The 26,756-nt window shown below is 40.7% G+C and overlaps 1 protein-coding gene across 1 annotated transcript; it reads right to left on the reverse strand.

The window, feature by feature from the left end:
* Positions 1–1,988: 1,988 nt before the first annotated feature.
* bloc1s5 (biogenesis of lysosomal organelles complex-1, subunit 5, muted) lies at positions 1,989–7,422 on the reverse strand. Its single transcript, XM_022198943.2, has 5 exons — positions 7,121–7,422; positions 6,455–6,537; positions 5,096–5,225; positions 4,702–4,760; positions 1,989–4,524 (listed from the first exon to the last, which is right to left on the reverse strand). Exons 1-5 carry the CDS (start codon positions 7,137–7,139, stop codon positions 4,351–4,353), a joined length of 465 nt encoding a protein of 154 aa, XP_022054635.1. The 5' UTR covers positions 7,140–7,422; the 3' UTR covers positions 1,989–4,350.
* Positions 7,423–26,756: the final 19,334 nt, after the last annotated feature.

Here is a 26,756-nt window from a genome sequence, read left to right on the forward strand (position 1 = left end):
TCAGATGCTGCTTCTGGTAAACATCCTGTGTTATCTGTACATTTCATCCCTGTGCCACATTTCCTTCTGTTCCAATGGATGTGGAAAGCTCTGTTTCAGACCAAGTATCACGTTGCATTCACCACCACACCCTTCATCGCTGCCCCCTTTGCTCAATGGAGCTGCAGCTGGGTGCTGCTGTTTCCTTCACCATTTATGTTGGCACAGACAACAGCAGCTCCATGTCCACAGAGCACCGCTCTGCCTGCAAAACAGGAAGAACACACTGCTTTCAGATAGACACAGGAGACAAAAACAAGCCAGCGACGGTCCAGAGACGTGAGGCAGCAGACAGAGGAGGATGATAACATGAGATTTCAGCTGGTGCCCAGCTGGTTCCTGCACATGGCATCGGCTTACTGGGCTGCACGCTCTTCACTCTGTAGAGAGAAAGTTTCTGATCGTAGAAGATAGGCTTCTCTACTCTCTTCTCTGTGTGTAATCCAGCTCTCTTAGAGAGCATTTGCCTTAATGAGCTTGAACACATGCAGCTATGACACTGATTGGTCACTGAACGATAACAGACACAACAATTACTTGAACAGGTGCTGAGGTTTTTGGCTTTAGTTTTCAGTCTGCACTTTGACTTAGAAGCAAAATTCCCCCGAGTGTCAAAACCTGATGTTGTTGCAATCTTTTACTCACAAACAGATGCTGATCTGAATCCCAGATTGCTTAAAGTCAATTTATCGTGGCAAGAACCATGTTTCTATTTACAGCAATAGTCCTGTAGTGGAGTTGGTATTGGACAAAAAGAGGTTACTTTCACCTGTGAGTGTTTCCCGCATTACCTCAGCTGAATTAGAGGATATTTATTTTCTACTTTTGTGGATTTAAACCAGCAAAGAACAAGCTCATGTCTGTAGATCCACATTTCGTGTTCCTTTCTTACTTGCTCTAAGTAAAGAAAATAAACTCAGTCAAGAAAATTCTGCACAGTTTCTCATACTTAAATTTAGTTCTAAATGTGACATTACACAGTAGTGTCAAAACTCATTACATGTACAAATTCTGAACTTATCAGGCCCAAAGATTATTTACTGCAAGCTTGTGACCTTTTCCTCATGAATGGCTAACACTCATATGACTCTTACCGTGACTCTCTTTTTCTCTCTTTCAAATGAAACCAGAACATAAGCAAGGGCAGATGAGAAGGTGGCCTGCTGGCAGAGTTTGGCCATGTTTCCGTATTGTCACTCCTCGTTAGGTGATGACGGGCCGCGTCCACGTTGGACAGCTGCCGTCACCGAGGCAGAGGGAAGGGATGCATGCAGATGCTCTCAGGGAAGGTTGGCTCTTTGCGCAAACATCTGCTGTCATGTCTGTGCCCTCTGTGACCCCTGATGAAATGCCCACCGCCGAGTCTCCAGCTTTAATCACGTGTGCATGCGCCGAAACCGGCCGAGCAACCAGAGAGTGGCCTTGCATGAGAGCAGAGGGGGAGACAGGTCACTGCTGGCCAAATGGAAAAAAGCTGCAGCTTCTGTGAAAGGGGATACTGCACTTAGTTCATGTCAGCTGTGCTGCCACAGACGGACTCCGTATTTTAATTTTCACACACAAACTTTATTTTGCGTCAGTTTATGGGAGACCTGGAGCCCAAACTAGCTTCTACATTGATTAGTGGACATGAGAAGGTTCATACATATACTGTATGTTAGTTTGAATGAATTCATAGTAGAGGTGTGTGACGGGAGATGTCTTATATTTTTCTTTTGTTACATTGTCCAAGATGAACTCTGTTCTCAGCCATGTCAGGAATGTGCCCAGTGTGCCCACCCATCCATTAACCTGTCCAACAGTATGATAGAAAAACAAAACACTTCATTAACAGGACTGTTTGTGCTAACATTGACCTCAGAGGCTCCAGACCAACACACTTTTATTTAATGGTTTAGTAATTCAGAGTACTCGACCTACTGCTTCCATAAGACGCATGGCTGCAAGACTTCAAAGAATAAATAAAATTTATTGATTTAGAAAATCCTTTTAAGATGCAAACATTGTTTTGATGAATTGTGTTGACAAGATAAAGTTCGTAGAGTTGGTAATTTAATTTTGTGTGTCGTTAAAACTACACTTTCTGTAGTAAACAAGTGAAAGCAAAACCCAAGTAGTAGTAAATTAAACAAGAAAAAGCACTCATAGAGCTGTTCTTTCCTGTAAGGCGTTGTCAGAAATGCAGCATTTATTTGTTATTGATGATCGCCATAAAATGCTGCCATTTAATATAGATGTACCCACACATAAAATGATCTTGCGCTGAGCACAGGCGTGTGTTAAGCATGTGTACGTTACGTACGGATACCGAATCACGTGACCTACATATGCAGCGGGCAGCGGCAATGGATGGGACTCAGAAACACTCCCACAGTTGTTCCTTCTATCATTTCCGACAGGTAAATCCCAGTAAGTCTGCAGTGGTGGATTTGTAGTAGGATCGCAATCATGAGATCGTCATCAGGCAGCTGATGTTGCGTTCACTTGTTGTCATAGTTACAGTGATGCCGTGCAGCTATCTGGTAATGATACAGAAATCCTCAACAAATCTGTGGATCCAGACTATAATCCGCATCACTGCCAAAATCTAATCACTTGGTCCTTGTGTTATTTCTGACATTCCCTGAAAATTTCATCCAAATCCATTTTTCTGCCGACAGACGGACAAACGTATGCCAATCGTCATATAACTGCACCTTGGCAGAGTAATAAATTGACTTGTTAACCAAACTTCAAGATTTAAAAAAAACAAAAAACTAACTTGTGTTTATGCCACCAATTATTAAGTACCTGACAAACAAAAACACAATCAGTTACAGAGGAAAGAGTTATTCTCCTAACACAACTTAGTTTGCTGGTTGAACATAATCTAATTAGAAGTCGCCACAAGTGAAAAAGACTGTTCTGTTAACAGTTTTGCTGAGGCTAAACATCTGTTTTGAAAATGCATTACAACTTCTTTATGTTATATATTTAAATATGTGTGACTGACGGCAGTAAACGCAGTACTTTACAACACAGACAGGTGACAAAGTAAAGAGAAAAAACCTGAACCGCTTAGTCCTACAGTGAGGAGGTTCAGGGCTCTGTTTTGCTGTGAGGGGCATTTTGCTGGCATGGTTCACTGAAAGGAAAGGTCACTGCAAATCAATACAAAGTTGTTCTGAGTGACCACATCTATTCTGATGGAAGTTGTCTCTTCCAGGATGACGATGCCTCCATCCACAGGGCATGAAGGGTCACTGAATCAGTATGAAAATGTGGTCAATCATGTTATGACCTAAACAATCACTAGATCTCCACTCTGTTGAATACCTTTGATAGATTTTGAACTGTTGTTCTTCCACATGGTGGCCAAACACCTTACCAACACAGTTTATGCTGCTTTTCCTTTTATTTTATCACCTGTCTATACATCAACACTTTAATTTGTGTTCATGATTTTTGGGAATGTTACACACACTAAACACAAATCATGACAGCCACTGGACTTCCTCTGATGCATACGTGATCGTAATTCAAACCAGAATACTCAAATTCCTTTAGATATTTTCCTGTATGTATGGCAGTAAAATACTGGATTTGTGACTCATTAAAATCAGATATGATTTGGCAAAACAAATTCAAAACATCTGCTGCTGCACATTCAGGCTTTTATAATGAAAGTTACTTCATAGACAGTTGGTTTACTTGAAGTTAATGTCAGAAGTGAGCAGTTCCAAACGCAGGAGAGCTGGTGAGGGACGAGTTCTTCTGGACAGTGTTCTGTTTAAGCTCGTTTCTTCAACGCTTGGCCTGATGTTAAACACACCTGCTCAGAAGGGCTTTTCTAACATTTTATGATCCGACTCTCGGTGCTTGGAATATCTACCCTTGGTGCCAAACTCAAAGTTCCTTTCAACATGGCGATAATTTATCATCAAAACCCTTCAGGCAGGCACCCATTAAGAATCTTGAAATGTTAAAAACTTCACAGCCAAGGAACAATCAAATGATTGCTTGTTTTAAAATGACATACTCCAGACTTGCTTCAAGCTTCACGTATTCCAGGTGCTAAAGACAAAAAGTCTGAATTTGAGGGGCTGTGAAAATGCCACATTGTTAATCACACTTTCATATTTACGATTTGAAAAATGCTGACACGTATGCAGGTGCAAAACCTCCGTGTTTTTTTTACCGACCACCGAGTATATCAAGCAAAGGCAGTAGCTTTGCTTTGACCGTGCAGAACAGACATCCATGCCTGTAGTAAAGTGTTCATATAATAAGAAAGAGTACTTGTTCAGTCACACCATTGCAAATAGCAACAGATTAGACAAACGGCAACTGGGCCAACTCCTTCTTCTTCTCGTTGTACTTAGCGCTCAGTTGTCCTACAGCCTTGGCGTGCTCCTCATCCACCTCTTCTTTTAATCTCTGCTGCTCCTTCAAAAAATCTGCCCACTCGTCTTTCAGTTGCTCCATGTTCGCCTGCAGCTGGGTGTTCTGGAAGAACATGTGACGATGAGAAGAGCACGGCAAATGCCGTACACGGTTTAAGCTGATCATGGAATGTGGTGCATATAAAGGGAATGTACACAAAGTCACAAATGCCAACGATTCAATCTGGTTTTCTAAAGGCTACTCAATTGTGTCCACCGCCTCCTCTGCCTGAGTTTTTACCTGTTGTGCCTCTAGCTCCCTCTGCTGGACTCTCTCTGCCATGTGATTGGCTGCTTCCACTGTGGGACAGAAGCAAAACATGAGACTTTCCAGGCTCTTCACTTTGTCCATACCTATACGTCATTCCACTATGAGGAATCAGGACACAGTAAAATGACATTTTCTGTGTTTTAACGGGTGTAACATTCACTATTGCTTAACCTTTGTCTGCAATACCCAGTAACAAACAACAATCCGTACATTATGCTGAATGAGGAGAACATTAAACTGACAAATGGTGTAATACAATTTAACAGTCTTTTCTTCTATATAAATAGCATTCGTGTGAATACGAAATTACCTTTAAGTGTAATGTTAAGAAAAGAGAAAAGAAAAGTCAGGTGAGTTGACTTACACCGTTTAATGACATCAGACAGCTGCTTGGTTACGTCGTCTAAATTTGCGGGGAGCATTTGCTCGTTTGTTTCCACCACCATTTTGTCCAGATTCTCCAGCAGTCGGCTCTCTCTGTGGCCTCGTTTTTCCTAAACAGCAGCAGAAAAAGTCAGCTTGCAATGAAATCAAATGCTGCATTCGTTAACTTATTGAAAAAAGTAAAAGTTAATACTCTGTGAAGCTTCAAACAGCATAGATAAACACACTGTAGTAAAATCAGGTGAAAAACCTAACGAAGACACCGTGATAAAAACTAGAAAATGATGTTTATCCCCAACCGTAAATGCAGTGAGTTGTGGATTATATTGAAGCCAGACTGGTGTTTACACAACTATTTTGTCTAGAGTCAAGAATATCAATCAATTATCTGCCTAATTCCATGTGATATTCAGCATTTTTTTTTGGCTATCAGTACTCATTTTTTTTGAATGATCCTGGACAAAATGAATCTATTTTAAACAGTCTAACTGCTTCTGCAGCTCTGTTAAAACGCGGGCACTGGTGGCAACTGCTGTTCAAACATGTTCAAATAACTGAACAGTGCTACTTTTATATTTGTATAAAGTTGTACTGAAATATCAATTAAAAGACTTTGACTGAAAAATGTGCTACTTCGGCTGTGGTGTAGCTGCCTCTCTACCTGTAGTCACCGCTCTGGTTTTAAGCAATGTCTCCCTCATAGCTCTGTCTGACAATGAAGGACAAATGTTAAAAAGTTCTCCTTTAAATAAACACATACAAAACATAACTTAAATACAGGCATTTCTCATAAGTCTTGTGTTATTGTGAATTTGGACACCAACATTTTCATTTTTACTACAAATTTATTTCATTTCCAAGTAGTGGTTACCAGTCTTCTTGATTTCTATTGACTGGAGTCGGTATCAACCCTGCATTTTGAGATGGGTTAAAGCCATACAAAACACACATCTACTGTGAAAAAGGCAAAACAAGACAAGGGTCCTATATAGGGGGTTAGGATGTCAATTATAAAATGCAACATATCCACTTTGGCCCGACCAACTACTTATACTACATCGTTCCATATATCTATACTGTCTGTTATCTAACAAAGGCACAAAATACACCCACATCCTCGTTGCTTTCTTCCTCCTCACATGAATGTCAGCACTTTAGTTCAGCTACAGTGAGGAAGTCTTGGAGGTTATAGAAAGTCTTTGGTCCAGGGACACCTCTGCAGTGCTTCATTCACACCACTACAGCTCCCATATTTATCATAACATGATGTGAGAGCACATAAATTACTGGTGAAGCTGGATATAGGATTCAGATCCCTTATTAACTTCAAGTCAAGTACCTCAAACTCTCTCACGAAGTAGCGGACCTCTGCATTGATGACAGGTCTGTGGTCCAACAGTCGGGACTGGATGTCACCCACATCTGCAGCATCAACATATCTCATAGTAAGTGTAGTTTAAATGAGGAAAAACTAAATGCATAGCTAAGTGAGTATTGTAAGGCATGGTATTTCTACAAAAAAGCAGTTTAAAGCACATTTTTCAAAACTGTAATCATAAGATCTTCATGTAAATCACAGTTCTTTGACATTTTGATTAGCCTGTTGTTGGTGTGTATACAATAAGAAGAGAATAAAATAGCTTTAAAGTCATCATACATGGGGGCGTGACGAAAATATAAATAGCTTGCGCTGGACGCTAGATTGATAGAAAGCAATGAGTAATAAAATAACAGCATTGAATAATGAAATCAAATGTACATATAAAACAAGACTATATTAAAATGACAACATATGCAAAAGAGGCAAGATATGTACAATATGGGAGTTAAGTGAAACGAATTAAAAAACAATAAAATAGAACAAATATGGTCATTAGATTGCACATGAGCAACATACATAAGCGTGTACATAATAATTGCCTCACTGTCAAGAGCTTTAAAATGCAAAAAGCGAAGCTGACATGCTAACCTTGAAAACGTTCTGAATGCTGCGGATTTCACTCACCTTTAGCAATCTTTTCCATTATTATACACTCTTCTGGACGTCGTTCCAGCAGCTGAACAGCTTCTGTTTTCTTTCTGCTGAGTTGCTGGTTGGCTAAGCTAGCTGCTAAATGCTCCAAAGCTAACTGACAGCTGAGTATGGAAACAAAATGAGTACTTCAGCTAGACTTTTAGCCTGATAATTAATCATATACGGCAGTAACACATATCAGCTGCTGTTTTAAAAACAGTGTAAGGCTGCTGTTATAATTCCAGTCAGGTGAACCTAAGTCAGCTGACTCAAAAACATGTTTACTACTACTTCCGGGTGCGAGGCCGTAGACTGAACCAATGCGCAAAAAGAGGGGGGTCACACTTCACTTAAAAGTGTTCCTCCTCTGACCGTTTGAGCTTTTTACAAGTTCACATAAAATCAATTAACTCTTTCGGTTATGGGAATGTTCTGTTTACTCTGACACTTTTAAAATGCCTGAAAATTTCTATATGAGGAAGTGTTGTGTGTCTGTTTTACTAAACTCGGACAGCAGATGTCAGTCTTGCTCTGTGGAGAAACAGTCTATGTGGAGTCTGCCTCTTAAACTTTTTATGCTTACTTCACTCTCCAAACCTGTAATACAAGAACATATCTGTCTCAAAAATAATTCAGTAAAACATTTTTTTATCATGACTACGAGGCAGTTTGCATTCTTTCAAGCTCAATTCAGCAAATTCATTGAAATTCTGCTCTCTTTATTTTATAATACACCATACATAAAGGATTATGTAGTTCAGTTAATTCCCCTTTTTAATAATGGAGCATTCACAAACACAGACATTTTAAAATTACAAAATATTACTGATATAAACTACTCAAAACACACGACAATTATTCTTTTATAGTCACATATTTCCACATATTTTTTTAAATAAGTGAAGCATAGCCATTATTTATTGAAGGAGTAACTGTGGTTTGGAGAAATCCCCTTCAGCTGGTGTTTAATTTTGTTACAACAGGACATTTCTTTCTTCTTTATCTTCATAAATGGTTCTCCAGTTCATTTAACATGTGAGGAAACTTGCAGTGCATTGAAATCAAATTTATTAACAAGTTGTTAACATTTAGAACTATAAACTACAGTTATTAGAAAGTGGAAAACGCATAAGCACTGATTTATTGATTTCTAATATTGCACTGAATTGTATCTTAAACAAAGGGTAAACAGTGACCAGAGGGATTTTTTTCCCCAACATGGCAAAAAAGAAGTTATTCTAATTAAGCTTATCTGTTAAACACAAATTAACAAATGAATATGTCTCATTGTTGACAATTTATTAGGGGTGGGTAACTTATAGTTTTATGATTCTACAATTTCTTTTGGCAGACACTTTTATCACCATATTTAAATTAACATTTCAGTATTATGTGTAATCTTTACACAGAGAGAGGCAGTAAAGCACCTACAGAGTTCTGTTGTGACACTTAATTTACAATTTATTTAAGTTTATTCTTTGGGAAACAGTCGAATATTTTATGATAATGGTTGTAACATTACATAAATCCATACATTAGTCTCTATGTGCATATTATCAGACTTACTCTGTATAAATATACATATATACGATAATGTCTAAATATACTAGAAATAAGCTCTAAGCAAAGTGGAAAGCTTGCCTAAAAATTTCCCTATATACTAGTGACATATATTAATATCTAAATACAGATATATATTAGTTAGAATTTTTTGTCATTTCTAGTTGAGGAACTGTCTTCACCACACTCACCACAGGATGGCACTAAGTATCTCACATTATTCTCTAAAATCCAGGGCTGGAAACACATCGCCGCCTGAATTATCCTGGATGAGCAACCGCTTTTATTCCACTTTATGAAATGCAAATACATTGACATAAATGCATTAACAAACACGGCACTTGTGGCAAGAGCAAAGTAATTCAGTCTGAGTGAGAAGGGGGCATTGTTTGGGGCAAACGTTGCATATTAGCTGTCAAAAGTTTGCTTGCGAGCCCCAGATTCATTAGGACTGACATGCTCAGTTAAGGGAAAATGAAGACACCACTTGAGTCCCCAGACTGTCCGCACTGTTTAGTTGAATACTTATTACATGCTCCATTAGTTTTGATTTGGCCCTATTAAAGAGATTAAATGATTGATCAACAGGCTGAGGGATGGAAACAAGTCCTGCACTGTGTCTGAGGATCTCTGACTGCAAAACATGTCAGAACCAGCAAAGGTCTTCCTGACAGGAATGTGCATCCTGTTTGTTTTGTTTATTCATGATTCTGCAGGGTGAAATTAAAAGCATTAGGATCAACCCTGAGAATGTAGAAGTTAATTAAAGGCAGCATATTTGTTCCATAGAGCAACTCAAAAGCTTTTTTTTGTTTAGATGAAAATATGAAATTAGAGATCCTAAAATACATCAAGTGCTTTATTTGAATTTTCTTGATTATTATGTATTCTGCAGAAAATATCATTCATTTAGTTAATTATTTGACAAGAAAATGCCAAAACTCTTCTTTGTAAATAAGTAAAAACAGATTAAAATGCATAATGCATAAGAAAGCCTGATGATTTGGGATATAAGGTCTGAAATATTTATCAGAATTTCTCTAAAACCTGTTGACATTTTCATAATTCAGCATTACAAACAGCTTCATTATATTCTGCATGCTTAAGTTGAAGTTTAAAGTCAATTCTGGTGAATAACAATAGAATTTTAAGCCTGCATCTCCTGACTGATTTTCAAGAGGGAAAAAAAGTGTTCAGTCCTCCACTAATAAAAGAAAAAAAAACTTATCCAAAGTTGAGATTTCAACAGCATTAAAGAATTTTGAGTGCCGGGCCAACATCAACATAACGAGGAAATATCTGTCCTTCTGCATCATTATCTGCAAGCGTTCTGACGTCGGGCTGCAGTTTGCATGTGAGAGCTCGTCGCACGACAGCAGATCATGTTTCTCTGCCTTTCTGTCTCACAGGTCTATTAAGTGGATTCTGCTTTTTATTTGACACCCCCTGCACCGAGCACAAAGCCTTTCTGGGACGCTCTCCAAATTTGTCACTTAGAAGAAAGGCTGTGTTCAAAGTTATAGCTTTGTAAAAGTTAAAACAAATATGTCAGCATCAATTTCAATAATGTATTTTTTTCAGTAGCCGTCCTCGTTTTAAAGCTGCTCGTACTTTAAGCCTTTAGTAATGTGGATTTATTTTTATTCTGCTTGGATAATTGCCTATTTTTTTGCACCAATTAAATTCAGTTTACATCCATTTATTTTGTGTCAGTTAAATACTTTGATTTAGGAATAACATTACTGAAACAACTGATAATTATTTACTGATTATATTTCTACATAACTGACCCATTTAATATATTTTTATAAAGTAGTTTAATCAGGCAATAATGTAGTGTAAATATAGTCGACGTAGTAAAGTTAATACTACTTTAAAGGGCTTTAAAAATGTGATGACATTTGTTGCAGTATAATATATGTATGTTATTTATCCTCATTTTAGGCACTTTTACGTTTATTCCACAAGCCACTTTCTATTTATTGTGTAGTAATACTCTCTTTATTGGTTTTTCATCCTTCATTCTTGTATATATTGCATATATTATTGTTATTATAATTATTATCTTTACTGTACATATGGTTAGTGCTGCTCTGAAAGATTTTTGCTGCTGTAACACCAGAAATTTCCCCTGACGTGGGGAGTAATAAAGGATTATCTCGTCTTATCTTATAAAAATATTAGGCATTATTGTGTTTATTTCATTTTTCTATTCACTCAATCAGAAATTACACTAAACTGAAGATTTTTTCTTATGTTTTTCCTAAATATAGTCTCCACATACATATTTCTCTTCATCATAGCAGACAAAATTTCCCTCCCTCATCTTTTTTATTACACTTCCACATATCTGCAGCGTTGAGCCCCCTGTGACTATCAAGCTCGCCAGTATCCAGATGATCTCCTGCAGCACTTCCACCATCGGTGCTTCAGCAGTGCAGTGGGAGGTCTGTGAGCCTGGTTTACCAAACATGCCCACTGGCCCTGCGAGCTCACCCCGGTGACGCTCTTGCCTCTGTGTCTCTCTCCTCCCCGGCCCAACCACACTGCCCCTGCAACGACGGTGCTCGCATTACCCACTGGGTATAATTATTCTGCATTTAGCTGCTCTCCGTTCTCTCTCCCTCTCATGTTCTCTCTGTCTCTCAGCTTGGCTGGGTCTTGACACTGAGGTCCGGGCGGAGGGCCGCGGGGCCGCTGCTTTGTGTTCACAACACGCTGAACGCCACTGACTGCACGGCGGCTCTGAACAGGTGGGGGGCGGTGATGGGAAAAGGAAAAGGGAAGGGGAGGAGGGGGGGAGTGTTACTCACTGGATGCCAAGGCCTCTGGGCTGGAGGGAAGATGGGGGTGGAGGAGGGTTGGTAGGAGAAGACCTGCTGCCCAACAGCCCACCTACCTGCTTCTACCCTTCTCTCTCGCCACATCCAGATTCTTATTTCAGGGAATGTCTCTCTCTCAGTCCCGGGGCAGGAAGCAGGTCATTGGTCCGGTCCCTCTGCCTGCTAGAGGCTTCAGAGCTGGAGAAGAGGTAGGGGGTGAAAGTGAAAAACAGGATGAGAGGTAGCCGGAGTGCAGCGGGAAGGTAAAGACCCAAGTAAACACACTTAAAAGCCTTATGCAGCAACACTTAATAAGTCACTATGGAGAGTCACACTATCCCGCTGTCATGCCGTCCCACGGCCTGATGGGAAGACACAGTGGCGGTTACATGGCTTACAGCCTGAAAATCAACATATGTAATCATCATCCTGCACTTTTCAAGGAAGAAAAGATTTTTTTCCTCTTTTTTGCAGCAAAACGGAACAAAACCTTGTCAGATGCATCTTGTGATGACTGCCCCTTTTCCTTCCAGCTGGAGATTGGCACTCAGGCATTCACAGTGGACTGGAAGTGTGTGTGTGTGTGTGTGTGTGTGTGAGCAGGGGGAGACCAGTGTGTCGGCTGTGATTAGCATTTGCGGCGGGCCCCTGCTGCCATTTCGGGACTCGTCCTCGAGATTAGCGGGAACTGCACTGTCATTTCTCCCATGGGGGGCCGTTCCCCTGTCCTCCCTCGTCCTAGCGTGGGGAGGGATCACCGGCTTCTCCAGGAGGCAGTGTTGAAGTCGACTGAGGGCAACAGGCTGGGGGAGGCTCCAGACCTGTTGAGGCAGAGCGTCCCGCAAAGTGCCCACAATCAAAGTGACAGATGTAGGGTGGAGGGAGCACTGGACAAAGATATCTCTCCGTTTGTTGCAGGCAAAATCACTTCGCCTGGCTGTGGAATTTCAAACACACACACACACACACACACACACACACACACACAAATTGCAATAACACATACACATGCCTGCACACACACTACAAGTTGAGCAGAGGAGGAGTTGAGACTGTGAGGTTCAGGGGAAGAATCGACTGAGCTCCACTTGATGGTTTTTGAAGTTTTTCTTCAGCTCGTGTGTGCGCCGGCTGATATTGGACGTGGGACAGAACAGAGAAAGGCAAGGAGTAGGAAAAAGGGGGTCTGCCCTGGGGTCACGCACACATGCACACACACACTCTTATGCGAACACACACACACACACATACACTTCTCAGGCTGCTGTGGCATGTTTGGAGCAGTGCCTCGTCAGATTAGGGCCATGCTGGCTGTGTTTGATGGCCAACCTGGACAGACAAGGCCTGCCAGGCACAAACTGCTCAGGCACATGATGTCAGGGCGGACACACACACACACACACACACACACACACACACACACACACACACACACACACACACACACACACACACACACACACGCACACACACACACACAAAAATTATCCCGCGCCAGACCAAAGAGACAGATGACACCCAGCATGAAGCTAAAGCCAAATCTGTAAGCATCCGCTGCGATCCAGCTGGCTAGCCCTAGGGTACCTGTCTCTGCGAAGTGGAATCAGCGTCACCCCCGTGAGCTGTCAAATTAGCTCACAGGGCTGGAAATGCTGAAGAGATTTGGCCCCTCGTTGTGGAGGAGCAAAAAGAGGGGGGAGGGAGGGTGGTATTAAAAAATGTTATTAATTCATCCTCCTGTTGGGGGGAAAAAATGGTTAAACTTCCAACAACATGCATCAGGAAAGGTGGACTTATTAGTGTGAACCTGTAGAGCAGTGAAGACACACTCACACACTGCTCCGACACCAACAAACACACAAGCACACACATACATGCTGATGCTAGCGGACGCACATGCTCAAACACAGTGAAAAGAGCGTCACCGCGTGCACACATGCCTCATGATTTGCACACACACACTCACACAGCCTCACATACACAGAGCCAGGGGCAAGTTTTCAATTACTGCCAGTGCTAAGCAGTCACCTGGGAGAGATGTACCATGTTTGAGTGGAAAGGCATTTCCACCAAGGTTTTTTTTTTTTATCTCTTCTTGTCCCAGTTGTTCGACAGCTGTGAATGTCAGGCACATGATCAAAAATGACATTAAACAAAACAGTAAATGTTTCCTCAGTCAAAGTTTACATCTTGGGGAATGATCAAGGAAGGCCTGTCTGAAAAGTGAGATTTGTAGCAACTGTTGAATGTGTAAAAAGGTGCCTTAAGGATTAAGGTGTCAATTTAGTCGACATTAGATCATACAATTGCTGTGAAAAACTGGAAACGTAGTCAATTTGCTTCATGAGGGATGACATGAAAAGAGGCCTCACATTAAATAAACAAGAAGGTGACAGTTAAAGATAAAGACAAGAAATATATTAATGCATGAAAGACAGAAAAACTTTTCAAAGTAAGAGTTTTTGCTGTGGTCACCCTAGACTAAATGCTGAATTTACATTCTACATTTTTTTTAAAGAGTGCAAGGAAATTTTAAATGTTAACTCGATTACACCTTACAATGCTGCAATAGTTTTCATACTCTCATCAAATAGCAATTTCATGATCTGTGGCATTCATAAAAAAACAATTTTAAGGGACAATTTAAGGAACTTAAAGGAAAACTCTCTGAAAGAGGATTCAAACATAAAATATGAATTGGAGATGAGAGAAAGTAAAGGTTTTTACATTGTTGGACTTCTCTGTATATTTTACGGTATACCAAAGTTTCAAATCTAGTTTGTGTGACGATAGTCATGTGTGGGTTCCAATTTTTTACGTCAACCAGCGATAACTGGTTTGCCAGAGCTGAAGAAAGGAACAGCTGTGGTGATAAGATGAAGAAATCTAAAGCAGCTAGGAGTGTAAGGGTGCTTATGTTGAAATAAACTAAGAAACATAAAAAAAATTGAAAAAAAGGTGTTCAGAGTTAAGATGACATCCTATAAAAAGTGCAGTATGCCATCAGGGTAGTGTGTAATCATTCCACACTGCAGGTTGAGGTTACAGCTCTTCCTATTTTATAATGGCAGCACTTCATCTGTCTTTGTGCAGTTTCTTACCATCTATCCATCTGTTATCTACTGACCACTTTATCCTCTGTAGGGCTGCGGTGGGGCTTGATTTAGGGTGAAGGGAGGGTATAGCCTGGACAGGCCAATTTCTTACCATAATCTCCTCAAAAAATGAATTATTCACTGAAACACCGACCAACTGAACATGCCAAATCTGACACCAGGCAAGCAGCTATATGAGAAATATATCTTAGAACAGTCTGGTATAATGTAAAACGATCTTATATTTTAAATCAAAACCCCTGCAGACATATTATACTTAGGGATTAATTTATGAAAAGGAGGTTCTGTTTGTCTTTGCCCTCTTTTTCACTGCTTACAAACTTAACAGGGCTCCTTAACTCCCATCAAATAAATAAATAAAATATGGCTGCCCAATTTTAGCGAAGGTAAAATCCTTCTGGGCCCGGAGGATCCCTGCCATGCTGACATGCTAATAGCCACAGCGGGTTTCCTGTGGGTGAGGTGACATGGACAGTAGCAAAGAGCTATAGACTGCCAACAACAGCACTGCTCCCTGGTGTGTGTGTCAACATGCTGACCCCCATGGAGATCCTGTCCTACCCCGAGACAGCGCAGTGTGTGTGTGGTTGTGTGGTGGGATGTAAGATGGAACCTGACAGGAGTTTAGCGCTGATGACCACCACGGTGAGAAATGGCAGCACCCCTCCTTCAGGGAGATGCTGTCACTCCTCGATGTTTGTTTGAGTGTGGGTGTGAGCTGGTGCTTGCTGAGCCTCTTGAGGCTTGAAGAGTCGTGCTGGAAATAAAATATTCCAGCATAAGAACATGTTCTCCTGAAAGAAATGACAGAGTTTTGAAAATGAGGTGAAGAATAAGATGTAGAACATGATGTAAAGTGAAATCCTTTTAGAAAATGACTAATTGGAGTTGACATTTGATGCAATATTGATATAGTGTGTATAATATTTGCAAATTACAATGACGCCACATGCACATGTTTCTTTCCCCCAAAGTGCTATACAAAGATCAGCCACAACATTATGACCACTGACAGGTGAAGTGAATGGCATTGATGGTCTTGTTTTAATTCAATGTTCTGCTGGGAAACCTTGCATTCATATGGATGTTTGACATGTACCCCCCACCGAAACATTGCAGGTCAAGGAACCCCTCAACCCTCCTACCCCCATGTCAACAGCAGTCCTTGATGCCAGTTGCCACCTCAGCAGGACAATGCACACTGCAAAAACTGCTCAAGAGTAGTCCAGGGAGCATGTCAGAGCTAAGCTGTACACTCCCTAGATCCAAATCTTACTGTGTGATGTACCAGGATAAAACTGATGTAGGTAGGTCTCACTCTGCAACCCACAGGACCCACAGAATTCACTGACATGCCCAGAGCTCCTGTGTCCATGCCGCACTTGGTCAGAGGAGTTTAAGCAGCAAAAAGGAGACCAACACCATATTAGGAAGGTGGTTATAATGTTACGTCTGACTGTGTGTCCCTCATGATAGATTTATTATGTTTTTTGCCTGCTTTTTTTGTGATGGCTCACTGGTAGATGCAGTCATAAAATACCACGCTTTTCAAATGTTCACTGCACAAAGTAATAAAACTACTTCAGTATACATGAACATGTTTTATTCTATGTAACAGTTTTAAACAAACTGTAAACTTTAAGCTAGATGGGTATTATCTGCCAGTCAGTGTTCACTATGGGCCAATATTTCATGTAAAAGCCTTTATCAGCTCATATCATCGTGCTTCCAAAGTCCATCCATTGATGACATGCAGTGGAAAGTATTGAAACACTCAAAGCATGACTCTAGGGATAATATCTGTGTGTTGGACCATCATTTTGATTTATACTGAAATACATCAAAATTACAAAATGGATCTCCATGGAATTTTGACAGACATTCACGGTCCCCAGGGGATGAATCCGACTGATGTTTGGTAAGGCCCCAACTTTTCTCCTAGTGCCACCGCAGGGCTGACAGCGTTTGAATAAAATATCTCAACAGCTTCTAAATGAATATAGTGATGACATTTGGCATGGACATCCACGATGGCCAGAAGATGAATATAAATGCTGCACAGCCTTAAAGAGTTGCTAAGGGTCAAAAATGAACTTTGACACTCCACTGTCTGAGATGCTGCATTTTTCAGAAAGTAAACAGCCACAGCATTAGCCATCATGTCTCTCTGAATGGCCATTTGTGTACAATAAAACTTTAATTAAGTTAGGTTTAATGAAGTGAATCCTGTTTAAGTTGCCTTTGCAAGGAAGACCTGGCCAAGACTGCAGCATAAAAAGTTCTGGATGAAAAAACACATTCACAAATAACAAACACAGCAGTATTAAAAATGGACAATAATATTCAGAAATTCACTTGTTTTCTGCCTGTGAGATTAGCAGACTCATAACTTCTGCTCGTCAATACAGAAATGCTACTCTGGAAGTCAGCATTCGGGACAAGATTTCAGCTTAGTTGGACTGTAGCTACAGAAGCTGGCAGACTGTTGGGCCTCTTCATGCTGCTTTAGCATTGTCACATCTACACTGAATAATAAACCAGCACATCACAGAGAATCACAGTGAGAATAACACCTGAACGGTGCACAGTGCTCATGCTGTGCTGTCTAACGTAATAAATTCAGTCAGTAAAATATGTGCATTTATGTCCTTTGGTTGTATTTTCTTTTTTAGCAGCAACATATTGAGGGAACTTCAAAAATGCCACACTAGATGCTCAGCCATCTTTGAATGTGCTGAAAGTTATGGATCACAGTTTTAAGACAGTTCTACACGGCCTTCATCGCTCTTCTCTTCTCTTCTCTTCTCTTCTCTTCTCTTCTCTTCTCTTCTCTTCTCTTCTCTTCTCTTCTCTTCTCTTCTCTTCTCTTCTCTTCTCTTCTCTTCTCTTCTCTTCTCCTCTCTTCTCAGCTGATGTTTGTCCCTGGAGGTGCTCTCTTAATGTCTTTGACTAAACTTCAGCCAGTCTTGACAGTGACGGTGCCCCATAGGAGCGAAGTTGAGAGGATACCAATATGATTGTAATGGAGGGTTTGCGGGCAGGGTCTATCACACTGTGTCACTTATAAAAAAGCACAAAAGCCAACTGGCGGGGTGCACGGCACTTCTGGCTAATGCCACAGAAAAAAAAGCGACTCAACTGCTCTGTGGAGACGCCGTAGAAAGAGGGGACATTTTCATTTTTGTGTTCGTTTTGTGTCACACTCACCACTGAAGCATTTAAGACTGTGGTGTCACATTAGCTGTAGAAGGGAGATTTTTTAAAAAAAAGAAAAGCCTTGTGGAAAGGTGACATTATCTCATTTCTCATGCCACAACAGAGAATGTGCTTCTTGGAAGAGCTCCTTTTGGTGTTTTTCCACTATTCTGTTAAAAAAAACAAATCAAAGTAGTCTCATTTCTGCCACAGCATCAACAATGACAAACTTTGTGAAGATTTTGCCCAAAAACAGAGCACCTAATAGATAATAGCCCATAAAATTGGTGTTGCACTGGCAGAGCAGAGTGTGAAATGACATTGGGACAAATAACACACCGCATTAACACCATGTCGGCGCTTGGCAAGAGTCTCCACTCTTTACTTGTGTCTATGCATTTGTGTACATTACCTCTGTTGGTGTGTGTGTGTGTTGGTGTGTGTGTCTGAGTGCGTGTTTGTGGGTCGCCATCACATGCTCTCATCCCTTTGGTTAGCGGATGAATGAAGGCTGTAAAGAAGAGCATGACAGCTGTGAAAGTCACAAGGGGAGTCCGCAAGGGCTGTAAAAAAAAGGCAAAGTTTAACCCCCTGTGGGTATGACCTGTGTGTGTGTCTGTGTGTGTGTGTGTGTGTGTGGATATACTGTGCATACACCTCTGTGAGGAAATATAATAGTCACCGTATATGTATAAAATTGGGGGCCAGATTGGATGTATGTATGCATTCGTGTGTTTCCGTGTTTGTTTGTGTGCGTGTGGCTCGTCCTGAAGCTAAACGCCGCACACTGGAGTCTATTGTCGAGAGTATCAGCACTCTATCAGCGCCCCGCATCCTCCATCCCCTCACCCGGACCTTTGCCTCATCAACAGCATCTTTCATTGCCCGCTCACCCTCCCACCTTCACCCCTGAGGCAGAGCGAGCCTGTGTGTGTGTGTGTGTGTGTGTGTGTGTGTGTGTGTGTGTGTGTGTGTGTGTGTGTGTGTGTGTGTGTGTGTGTGTGTGTGTGTGTGTGTGACTGTGTGTTCATATCCTCGGGATTTTACTTCAAAGACTGGTGGTTTTGGATGGGCTGGAGTTTGTGAAATGCTGAGGCATCTTTGAGATGGATAGATAGTCCACTGTGTGTGTGCATGTGTTAACCTTAGCAGAACAACATTAGTCAGGAGACACAGAGATGACTTTGTGTTTTCCTGTCCAAATGTCGATTTCATGCCACCCTCGTTTGTGGGTTCTTTTCAAAGAGGCCAGTGATCAGCTGTGTGTCATGTGCTGTTAAAATTAGCCTGAATAAGGAGTGTTTTTGGATCTCCCCTCAAGATCAAATGCTGTTAACATTTTTCTGAAACACTCTGTACACAAATCAACAACTGTCCCTCCAGGTCACTTTAGGCAGGCGCAAACTTTCCCTTTATGACATTTGAACTTTATTAACTGTGTTTATCTCGTCAGCCGATTAGTCAATTTATTGAAGCAACTGTTCACTCGGTGTCTGCTTTTGAGACTAGTTCTTGGATTTAAGGATGTGCCTCAAGGCCTCTGGCCCTCACTTTCACAACAAGGTCCACTGGTTATTGTACTTCACAGTGAGCCTATAATTAATTTCAACAGGCAACTCCAGAGAAAAATAAAACGGCCGTCAACAGCACACTCTACAAATTGGTGAATTAGTTTGCCTTTAACCTTTGAGTTATCTGTTAGTCTTCTGCTTATCCATGCCTGTCACTGTTAAACTCACACAGTCTGCCCTTAAGCTGAAGGTTTTTGAGATGCAAGTAACCTGCATGTTATTTCCTTTTTTTTATTATTTTATTTTGTCACCTTACATGAACTTTGACAGATTTCTTACTCTGCAGTATCCAAACACCCATTTTCACTCTGTCTCATTCACCTGACAATTAATAATATGTGCGTCCTCTGTCGATTTAACTCCAGTTTGATCCACCAACTCCTGTGGCCTTCTTCGTATTTAACAACATTCCTCACAAATCACAGATTCTCTTTAGTTTGCTTCCTTTTGAAAGCTTTTGCACACAGTGCGACTACATGCACTGGATTCAAAAAAGTAAAATTAAAAAAACACATTTCCTACATAGAATTTTTACATTCATACTGAAATGTTGGATGTGGAAATTTTCTACCAGGATGGAAATGCAACATGAGGGTTTAAGATATTTATAATTCTGTGAGAAATATAGTTATCACTTTATTTTAAAATCCACCAATAAATGCAAGTGGTTCCACACTTACTGTGTGATATCTAAATATACAGACTGGCAAACAACATGTTCAGTTCTTCTCTCTTGCAACTATTTTATCAGACAAAACTCAAGTTTATTCATAGATCCATGTCTATTTCAAAGATTTCCTCTCTCTGATTACAAAGTAAGGTCCTCCTGAAACTCTGTAAAGTGTACGACTTATTAACATCCAAATTCAGTGGTTCATTGAGGGGTGAATATTGGTTCTCCATCGTTCTTCTCACTTTGCATATCTCGACCATCCTTGACTCTCTGGGTTGTGATGACGTAGCCCTGTTCCTCTGTGGGATGTCATATGTGCGTGTTTTTGTACTTTGTGTGATGTCGAGACAAAGGGAAGGCAGTCATCTGAGTAGCCTCTCAGTGAGGAGCCCTGTTGCCATGTTTCGCTCTGTGGACGTGTGTGTGTGTGTTGGTGGGTGACTTTCTCTGCCAGATTGCAGCTTCATGCCCTTAATCCACTATATGACCAGTCAGCAGTGAAGCCACCCTCCTAACAGACACACACTCTCATAAGTCAAGTGTGTGTCTCTGGTTAAATCAATTAAAGTCCTGTTGACTGGCTGTTCTGTCATTTGTCTCAAACTGCATGATGTTTACTGTGCAGACATATACAGTAATCTGTCCTATTTAATTGTCGTCAGCCTAGACATTTGATTTACACTCAGGGTTAAAATAAACTAATAATTTCTGTGGAGATGTGCAGAACGAGCAGAGGGATTCTGGTCACGTATAAAAATGGAGAAGAGTGAGGAACTGATAGGATACAGATTTTACTCTAAATGGGGCCATAATTCACTAAATTAGCATCATGCTGTACTGAATGAGACTTAAAATTAGCAGTTTAGACCATGGAACGCATTAGGGAAAATGTTTACTGAGTAAAGAGATTAAACAAGAAGTAGAGTCATTTTCTCATGGACTTCTATACAATCCAATTTATTTTTGCAGCCAGAGGAGTCGCCCCCTGCTGGCTGTTGAAAGGAATTAAAGTGTAAAGCACTTTTCCATTGGCTGCACTTTTCTGTCTACACACTGATCAATCTGTCTGATAGACTGAGCAAAAATGTTACGATTTGTGTGGTGAGCTCAGGTGCGGGAAATGAGCAGGCACACAGTTGGTAAGTTTTAGGAAGCTTTAATACAGACTCAGCATAAAGACTATAGTGCTCGAGTGACTGTTACAGGCGGTATCACTATCCAGCACTGAGAGGTGAGTGGTGTCTGACTTTATTACAGGAGGAGTGAGGCTGATTGGCTGCGCTTCCACCTGCTCCTGATCAGCTGCTGATTGTGACGAGGGACACCTGCCGCTGCAATAATCACCTGAAGGAACCTAAAAAGGAAAAAGGAGGAGGAGAAAGGAAAAGGAGGCACTAGCGAGAGCCAGCAGCTGCCAGCCCGACAAAAAGCCTTATTTTTTATTATATTTTACTGGAAATGACTGCATATTTGTAGGATATATAATTACATGAGTATATCTCTACATGCACTCAAATATTACATTTCAGTTCAAGTTAAAAAAAAAAAATTCAAAAGAAGGGACAATCTTGTTTACAAAAAAATATTATTTAACTAAAAATCGTACAGATGGTTGTGTTTCAGTTTAGATCAAGAAATGTGGAGGTGTAAAGTTAGAAAAGAAATTAGACAGTTAATGGTGATTATATTAATCTTTAAACTGGAACCAGAGGAGCTCACAGCATGTTTAAGAGAAATAGTTTCTCTTCTTGAATTAATCCATGCCCAGGGGAAACCGGAGATTCTGGAGGGAGAGTTTACATTTAAATTACTGGAACTTAAGAGCAGTGCTAAATTGTCTGCAGATGGACTACCCTCTCTGTTTGGAATAAAATCTTTTGTTTTTATGGTGAGAGTATTGTGCCAGGTCATTTCTTGCAGTAGACCTCTGTGTCAGCCGTAACCACCAGGCACCACATCCATGTCCTCATTAAAAATAACTAGCTGGTTTTCACACAAGAATAATAAACTGAGGGGGGTCATTAAGGTAACCAGTCATATTCAAAGTTAATGATATGAAACCTTGTTTATGTTCTATGAAATGTTTTTTTAATCATTAGGGAAATGAGATGTGTTACAAAGAGAACGTACGCTGCATTAACTCTAGGTTTAAATAAATTAGTCATCTCAAATTAAAGCCAAACTGTTTTAATAATAAAAGACGGTGACGTATGCAGATGAGCTGAAGGAATATGCAAAACAGGAGACTGTTGCTGTTTTTTTTTTCCCATGGAGGTCAAATTACAGGAAATGGCTGAGGGCAGTGGTCTCTGCTCCCACCCCCCCCCCACCCCTGCTATCCTCTGTGCTGACTTCAAATGCCATCCTCCCCGTGTTGCACTCTCCATTTCCCCCCACTTTTTTCAAAGCACACTCCCCTGTCACAGGGTTTCAGCTGCAATTACTTTTAGTATCACTTCTCAGTGAGAAGTCAACTTCCCTGCAGGCTTCCTATCAGAACCTATTACAGCAGGGGGGCTGGCTGAAGTTAAGTGGCATGACCTGTGGGTTGGATGGAGCAGGAAGGGGGGATAAATGTATGGCTAATTTGTGGAACATTTGAATAAAGGGATGAGGATTGTGACAGGGCCACACAATGTGATGGCATGGCAAACGAGAAGCCCTCGCATCAACCGAGGCCGGGCCAACTTTAACATGGAATCATTCAAATGAGGTAGTTCAAATGTTTAAAACGGCTACAACTTTGTGTATGAATATTTTTCAGATTTTTCCACTATTGCTACAGGCCCATTTCCTCAACTCATTCAGCTGAGTGGGTCGACCTTCTGCGTCGCTTTCCACCTTTAATTCACCTCTTACCCCCAGGCCGAAACCTTAACCCATGACCACACACATGCACACACACGGTGAGAAAAAATACGAAGAAGCTGCAGCTGAGGTAGATCAGCAGAAGGGGTGAGGAGCGACCGAGGCGGCTAATTCAAGAAGATTCATCTGCGTGTGTGCGAGAGAGGAAGACTTAAGGTGCAGTCTTGTGCAATCTCCTTGCCCCGGGTCACACATGTGTAGTTTAGCACCTACGTGCCGAATCAACCACCCATCTCACTGATTGATGAGCTGAGTGGGTGCATCTCGTAAAACTCTGGCTTCTCTTCACACCTGGGATCCTTATGCAATCCGAGGTTACGCTGTGTCTTGCTAGAGACAGAAAGAAAGATAAAGAGAGAATGACAAGAATGCAGGAAGCTCTATTAGTATGAAGGTTTACATGTGGTGAACTGGTGTTTGGTGACAGTAATATAGAACCCTTTAAGTGCAATCAAACTAATTATGATGTTAGATAATGATAATTCCACAGAGAGTGATCACAGAGGAAATCACAATAAGTATACATCAGTAGGAGCAGACCTGAACAAAACATGGGGCGATAATTCTGTTTGGTGATGAGAACAATCCTCTGAGATGTCACACAGGCGGTTTCTTGGCAGAGCCTGATTCCTCTTAACTTTTGACTAATGTAAAACTCAGAGTGGTGGAGCATGATTAAAGCTGAGATGGGCCATGGATGGTCCACATGTCACTCATAGTGATCACGTCTTTAATTATGTTTAACTTTAGGCATCAAATACAATTTAAACTGGAGAAGGGAACAAAAATTCACCCCGTGGATAGTTGTCATGAACAGGGACAGTAGCTACAGAAACCATAACTGTTTTTTGTCCCAGGCTGTAAACACATTTATTTCTGCTGTAAAGTTAGGTGTTTTACTTTTTGAGTCTATGGGGATTGACTTGCTTTTGTCTCAAATGGACATTCAAGGAACTGCACTTTTTTGCAATTAGTTTGACTCACTGGATGTATTTTGTGAGTACAACATTGCTTGAAGTCAATCTCTGGTTGTTGATCATGCATATCTGCACAGCAAAATTATAGATTTAGAAGATTTTTCCATAAATTAACGCCTTCCTGACTTAAAATTACCAGGGACGCAACTCTACCTAGCATGTGGAGACCTCTCTATCCACTTCCTCTTCCCTGCTGATGAAGCTCGAGCTCACTAACTCACCTACAACGCTGCCAAAACACAATAATACACAATAGCAAGTATCAAAAACTTTCTTAGTGTCCTCAATGGGCTCTGCAGTACTTCTCGTTGTTGTCACATACTCAGTCTCCATCACTATGGTTACTCTCCTCTTCAGCTCTAGGAAACTAATCATTGCTGGCTGGCATGAAACGCATCACTACTGGTGCACCAGTGTGGGAGTGCTGCCAAAAGCTATTGATTTAAAACTCTGGTATACTGTCAAAATAACTGAAAGATTTATCTGGTGGTGATCGGCTTAATCAGCAAAGCGTGAACTGATTTGAAAAGAGCTTGAATGTCATTCAAATGTTAAAGTCCTGCGCTCTAGCCTTCATATCTGCATCACTAATATTAACATGACACACCCAGACCCAGCACACTACAAAGCGCAATAAAGAAAATTTTGGCAATAAAAAGATTTATATCCTACCCGAAGAGCATCAATTGCTATTTTTGGCACAAAGACTATTCCACATATTTGCCATGTGATTTTAGAAACTGAATCTGAAAACCAACAAAAGATGAAAGGAATGAGAATAGATGAAAACAAAATCTATGACCATGACTACTTTTTATCTCTCTGCACTGATGATAGTGAGTAGTGACTATCATCTTTATCAACATACACGTGAACCCACATTGTGAGCACATTCATTCCTGCTCTTTAAGAGGTAAAGACACATTTCTCTCCTTCATGTCCACAGGAATAAGTTTAGTGAAGAGCATGTTGTGAAAAACACATGCCCCCCTTCCCGTCCCTTTGCGTCCTTCATAGCTGCATCCTTGCTCATACACTCATGTAATTGCAATAGACAATCAGATGCCATCTTTATAGGCGCATGGTACAATTGTCACAACGTGTAGGCGCACGATAAAGCGTGGTCGATAAGTCCTGTCAAAAGAGTTTACGACATGCTAACGCTCCCCCTCACCACCAAGCGGTGTTGATTGTTCCACTGAATCAGTCAGCGAGACACGGCGAGCCCTGTTCTTAGCAGATGTCGACGCTGATGCTTTTCCCTCACCCTGATGTTGTTAATAAGAGTTAATGAAGGGTGGCGGCGACTGTGTGGCTGTTTGCTGTTGTGTATTTGGAGTGGGGGTTGTGCATCTAATGTGGTTAGTAAACTTGAGTTGACAAAGGTGTTGGGAGAGGATGAGGAGGTAACATGGGTAAAACCTCTATTTCTCTCATTAAATGAAAACAGTGAGACCCGGAAGTAAGGAATTCTGCAGGTTTAGGCTCACCGTCCAGCACTGACGGCACTGAGTTGATGTTTTTTGGTGGAACTCGAGTCTTGTTAATGCCAATGAACCTGTGAATCCATCTCACATTCAAATTGTGGGAAATAATATCACTCTTCCTCCAACACCTAAAAGCTTGATCATAAGCTCAACAGCTTTTTAAAATGATTTCATGGCTTTTTTTTTTAGCCAAACAGATAATGTTGACCTATAACGTGGACCTTTAACTTACTTTAAATGTGATGCTGCAGATTCCTGAGGCCTTCCAGGATACGTACGCACTGTGCAACAAGAACGATGTTGCAAGTTGTGTGGACAGAACAGTGGGCAGGATTGATTTAATCAAACCTTAGATGCTCCAGCGATTGGACCCTACACTCTTCCATAAGTGGGTGAAAAATTACTCGCTTAGGAATTAATGTGTTTTTTGCAACTTTTGTTATTTTAGTTAAGAATAATCACTTGTATTATTGTTTGTGTGGTATTTTTGTCCAGACAAGAATGATTTCATGTGTGAAATATGTTTATTTTTCACTTTATAACAGGTTTTGAGCATTTTGATAATAGAAAAAGAAGAATGTTACACAGAAGTGCAATAGAAGAATGTCAACATCCATTTTGTTTGCACTCTTTTCCTGCAGTTGTTGCTGCTCTCCGTCCTTACCTCTTACCTCTTGTATGATATCAGTGATACAGAGCTTGGGGTCATAATACAAATATGGCAATTTCTTTAACAGTATTAAAGGGAACTTAAAAATTTAAATGGAATGATATTGAAAGTACGGTTTTTGAGGAATAGCTGGAAAATGAAATGACTTTTCATTCCAAAGATATATTGCAAGAAAACAACCTCACCGGGTCATTTTTGATCAACTTATGCATCTGAGGATTAAAACCTTAGTCACAGTGTGAATGAAGAGTAAATGATGCCAAGGCTTCATATCAGATCCATGTGACACTTTGAATCACATGAATGAAACAGTATAAAACCTTTATTAATTATTTTTTCTTCCTATTATTTAACTAATAGATAAGTGGCTAATGGACTTCCCATATTTGACTTGTTCTAAATTAGATTTTTGAAGTAAAACCTCAACATTTACTCGCGTTGGACTGTACCATTAGCACCCAGGGGAGTCTACAGCTTGTCATGAAATAGTAACACAGTCCCTTAATATATGTAGCTCTTCTAATCATACAATACGAGATATGTGTGAACATTACTCACAGACTAAAGCTATATGTTGTTCAGAATAAACACAGAGCAGCAGCGTTTAAATAGACTATTTGTGCCTCTCATCCCCTCTAATGGAACTAGATGGTGAGTTTCAAATACAGTTTTCAAGCAAGTAAATAAT

This window comes from Acanthochromis polyacanthus, chromosome 20, assembly GCF_021347895.1.
Source record: "Acanthochromis polyacanthus isolate Apoly-LR-REF ecotype Palm Island chromosome 20, KAUST_Apoly_ChrSc, whole genome shotgun sequence".
In the NCBI taxonomy this organism is placed as follows: Eukaryota; Metazoa; Chordata; class Actinopteri; family Pomacentridae; genus Acanthochromis; species Acanthochromis polyacanthus.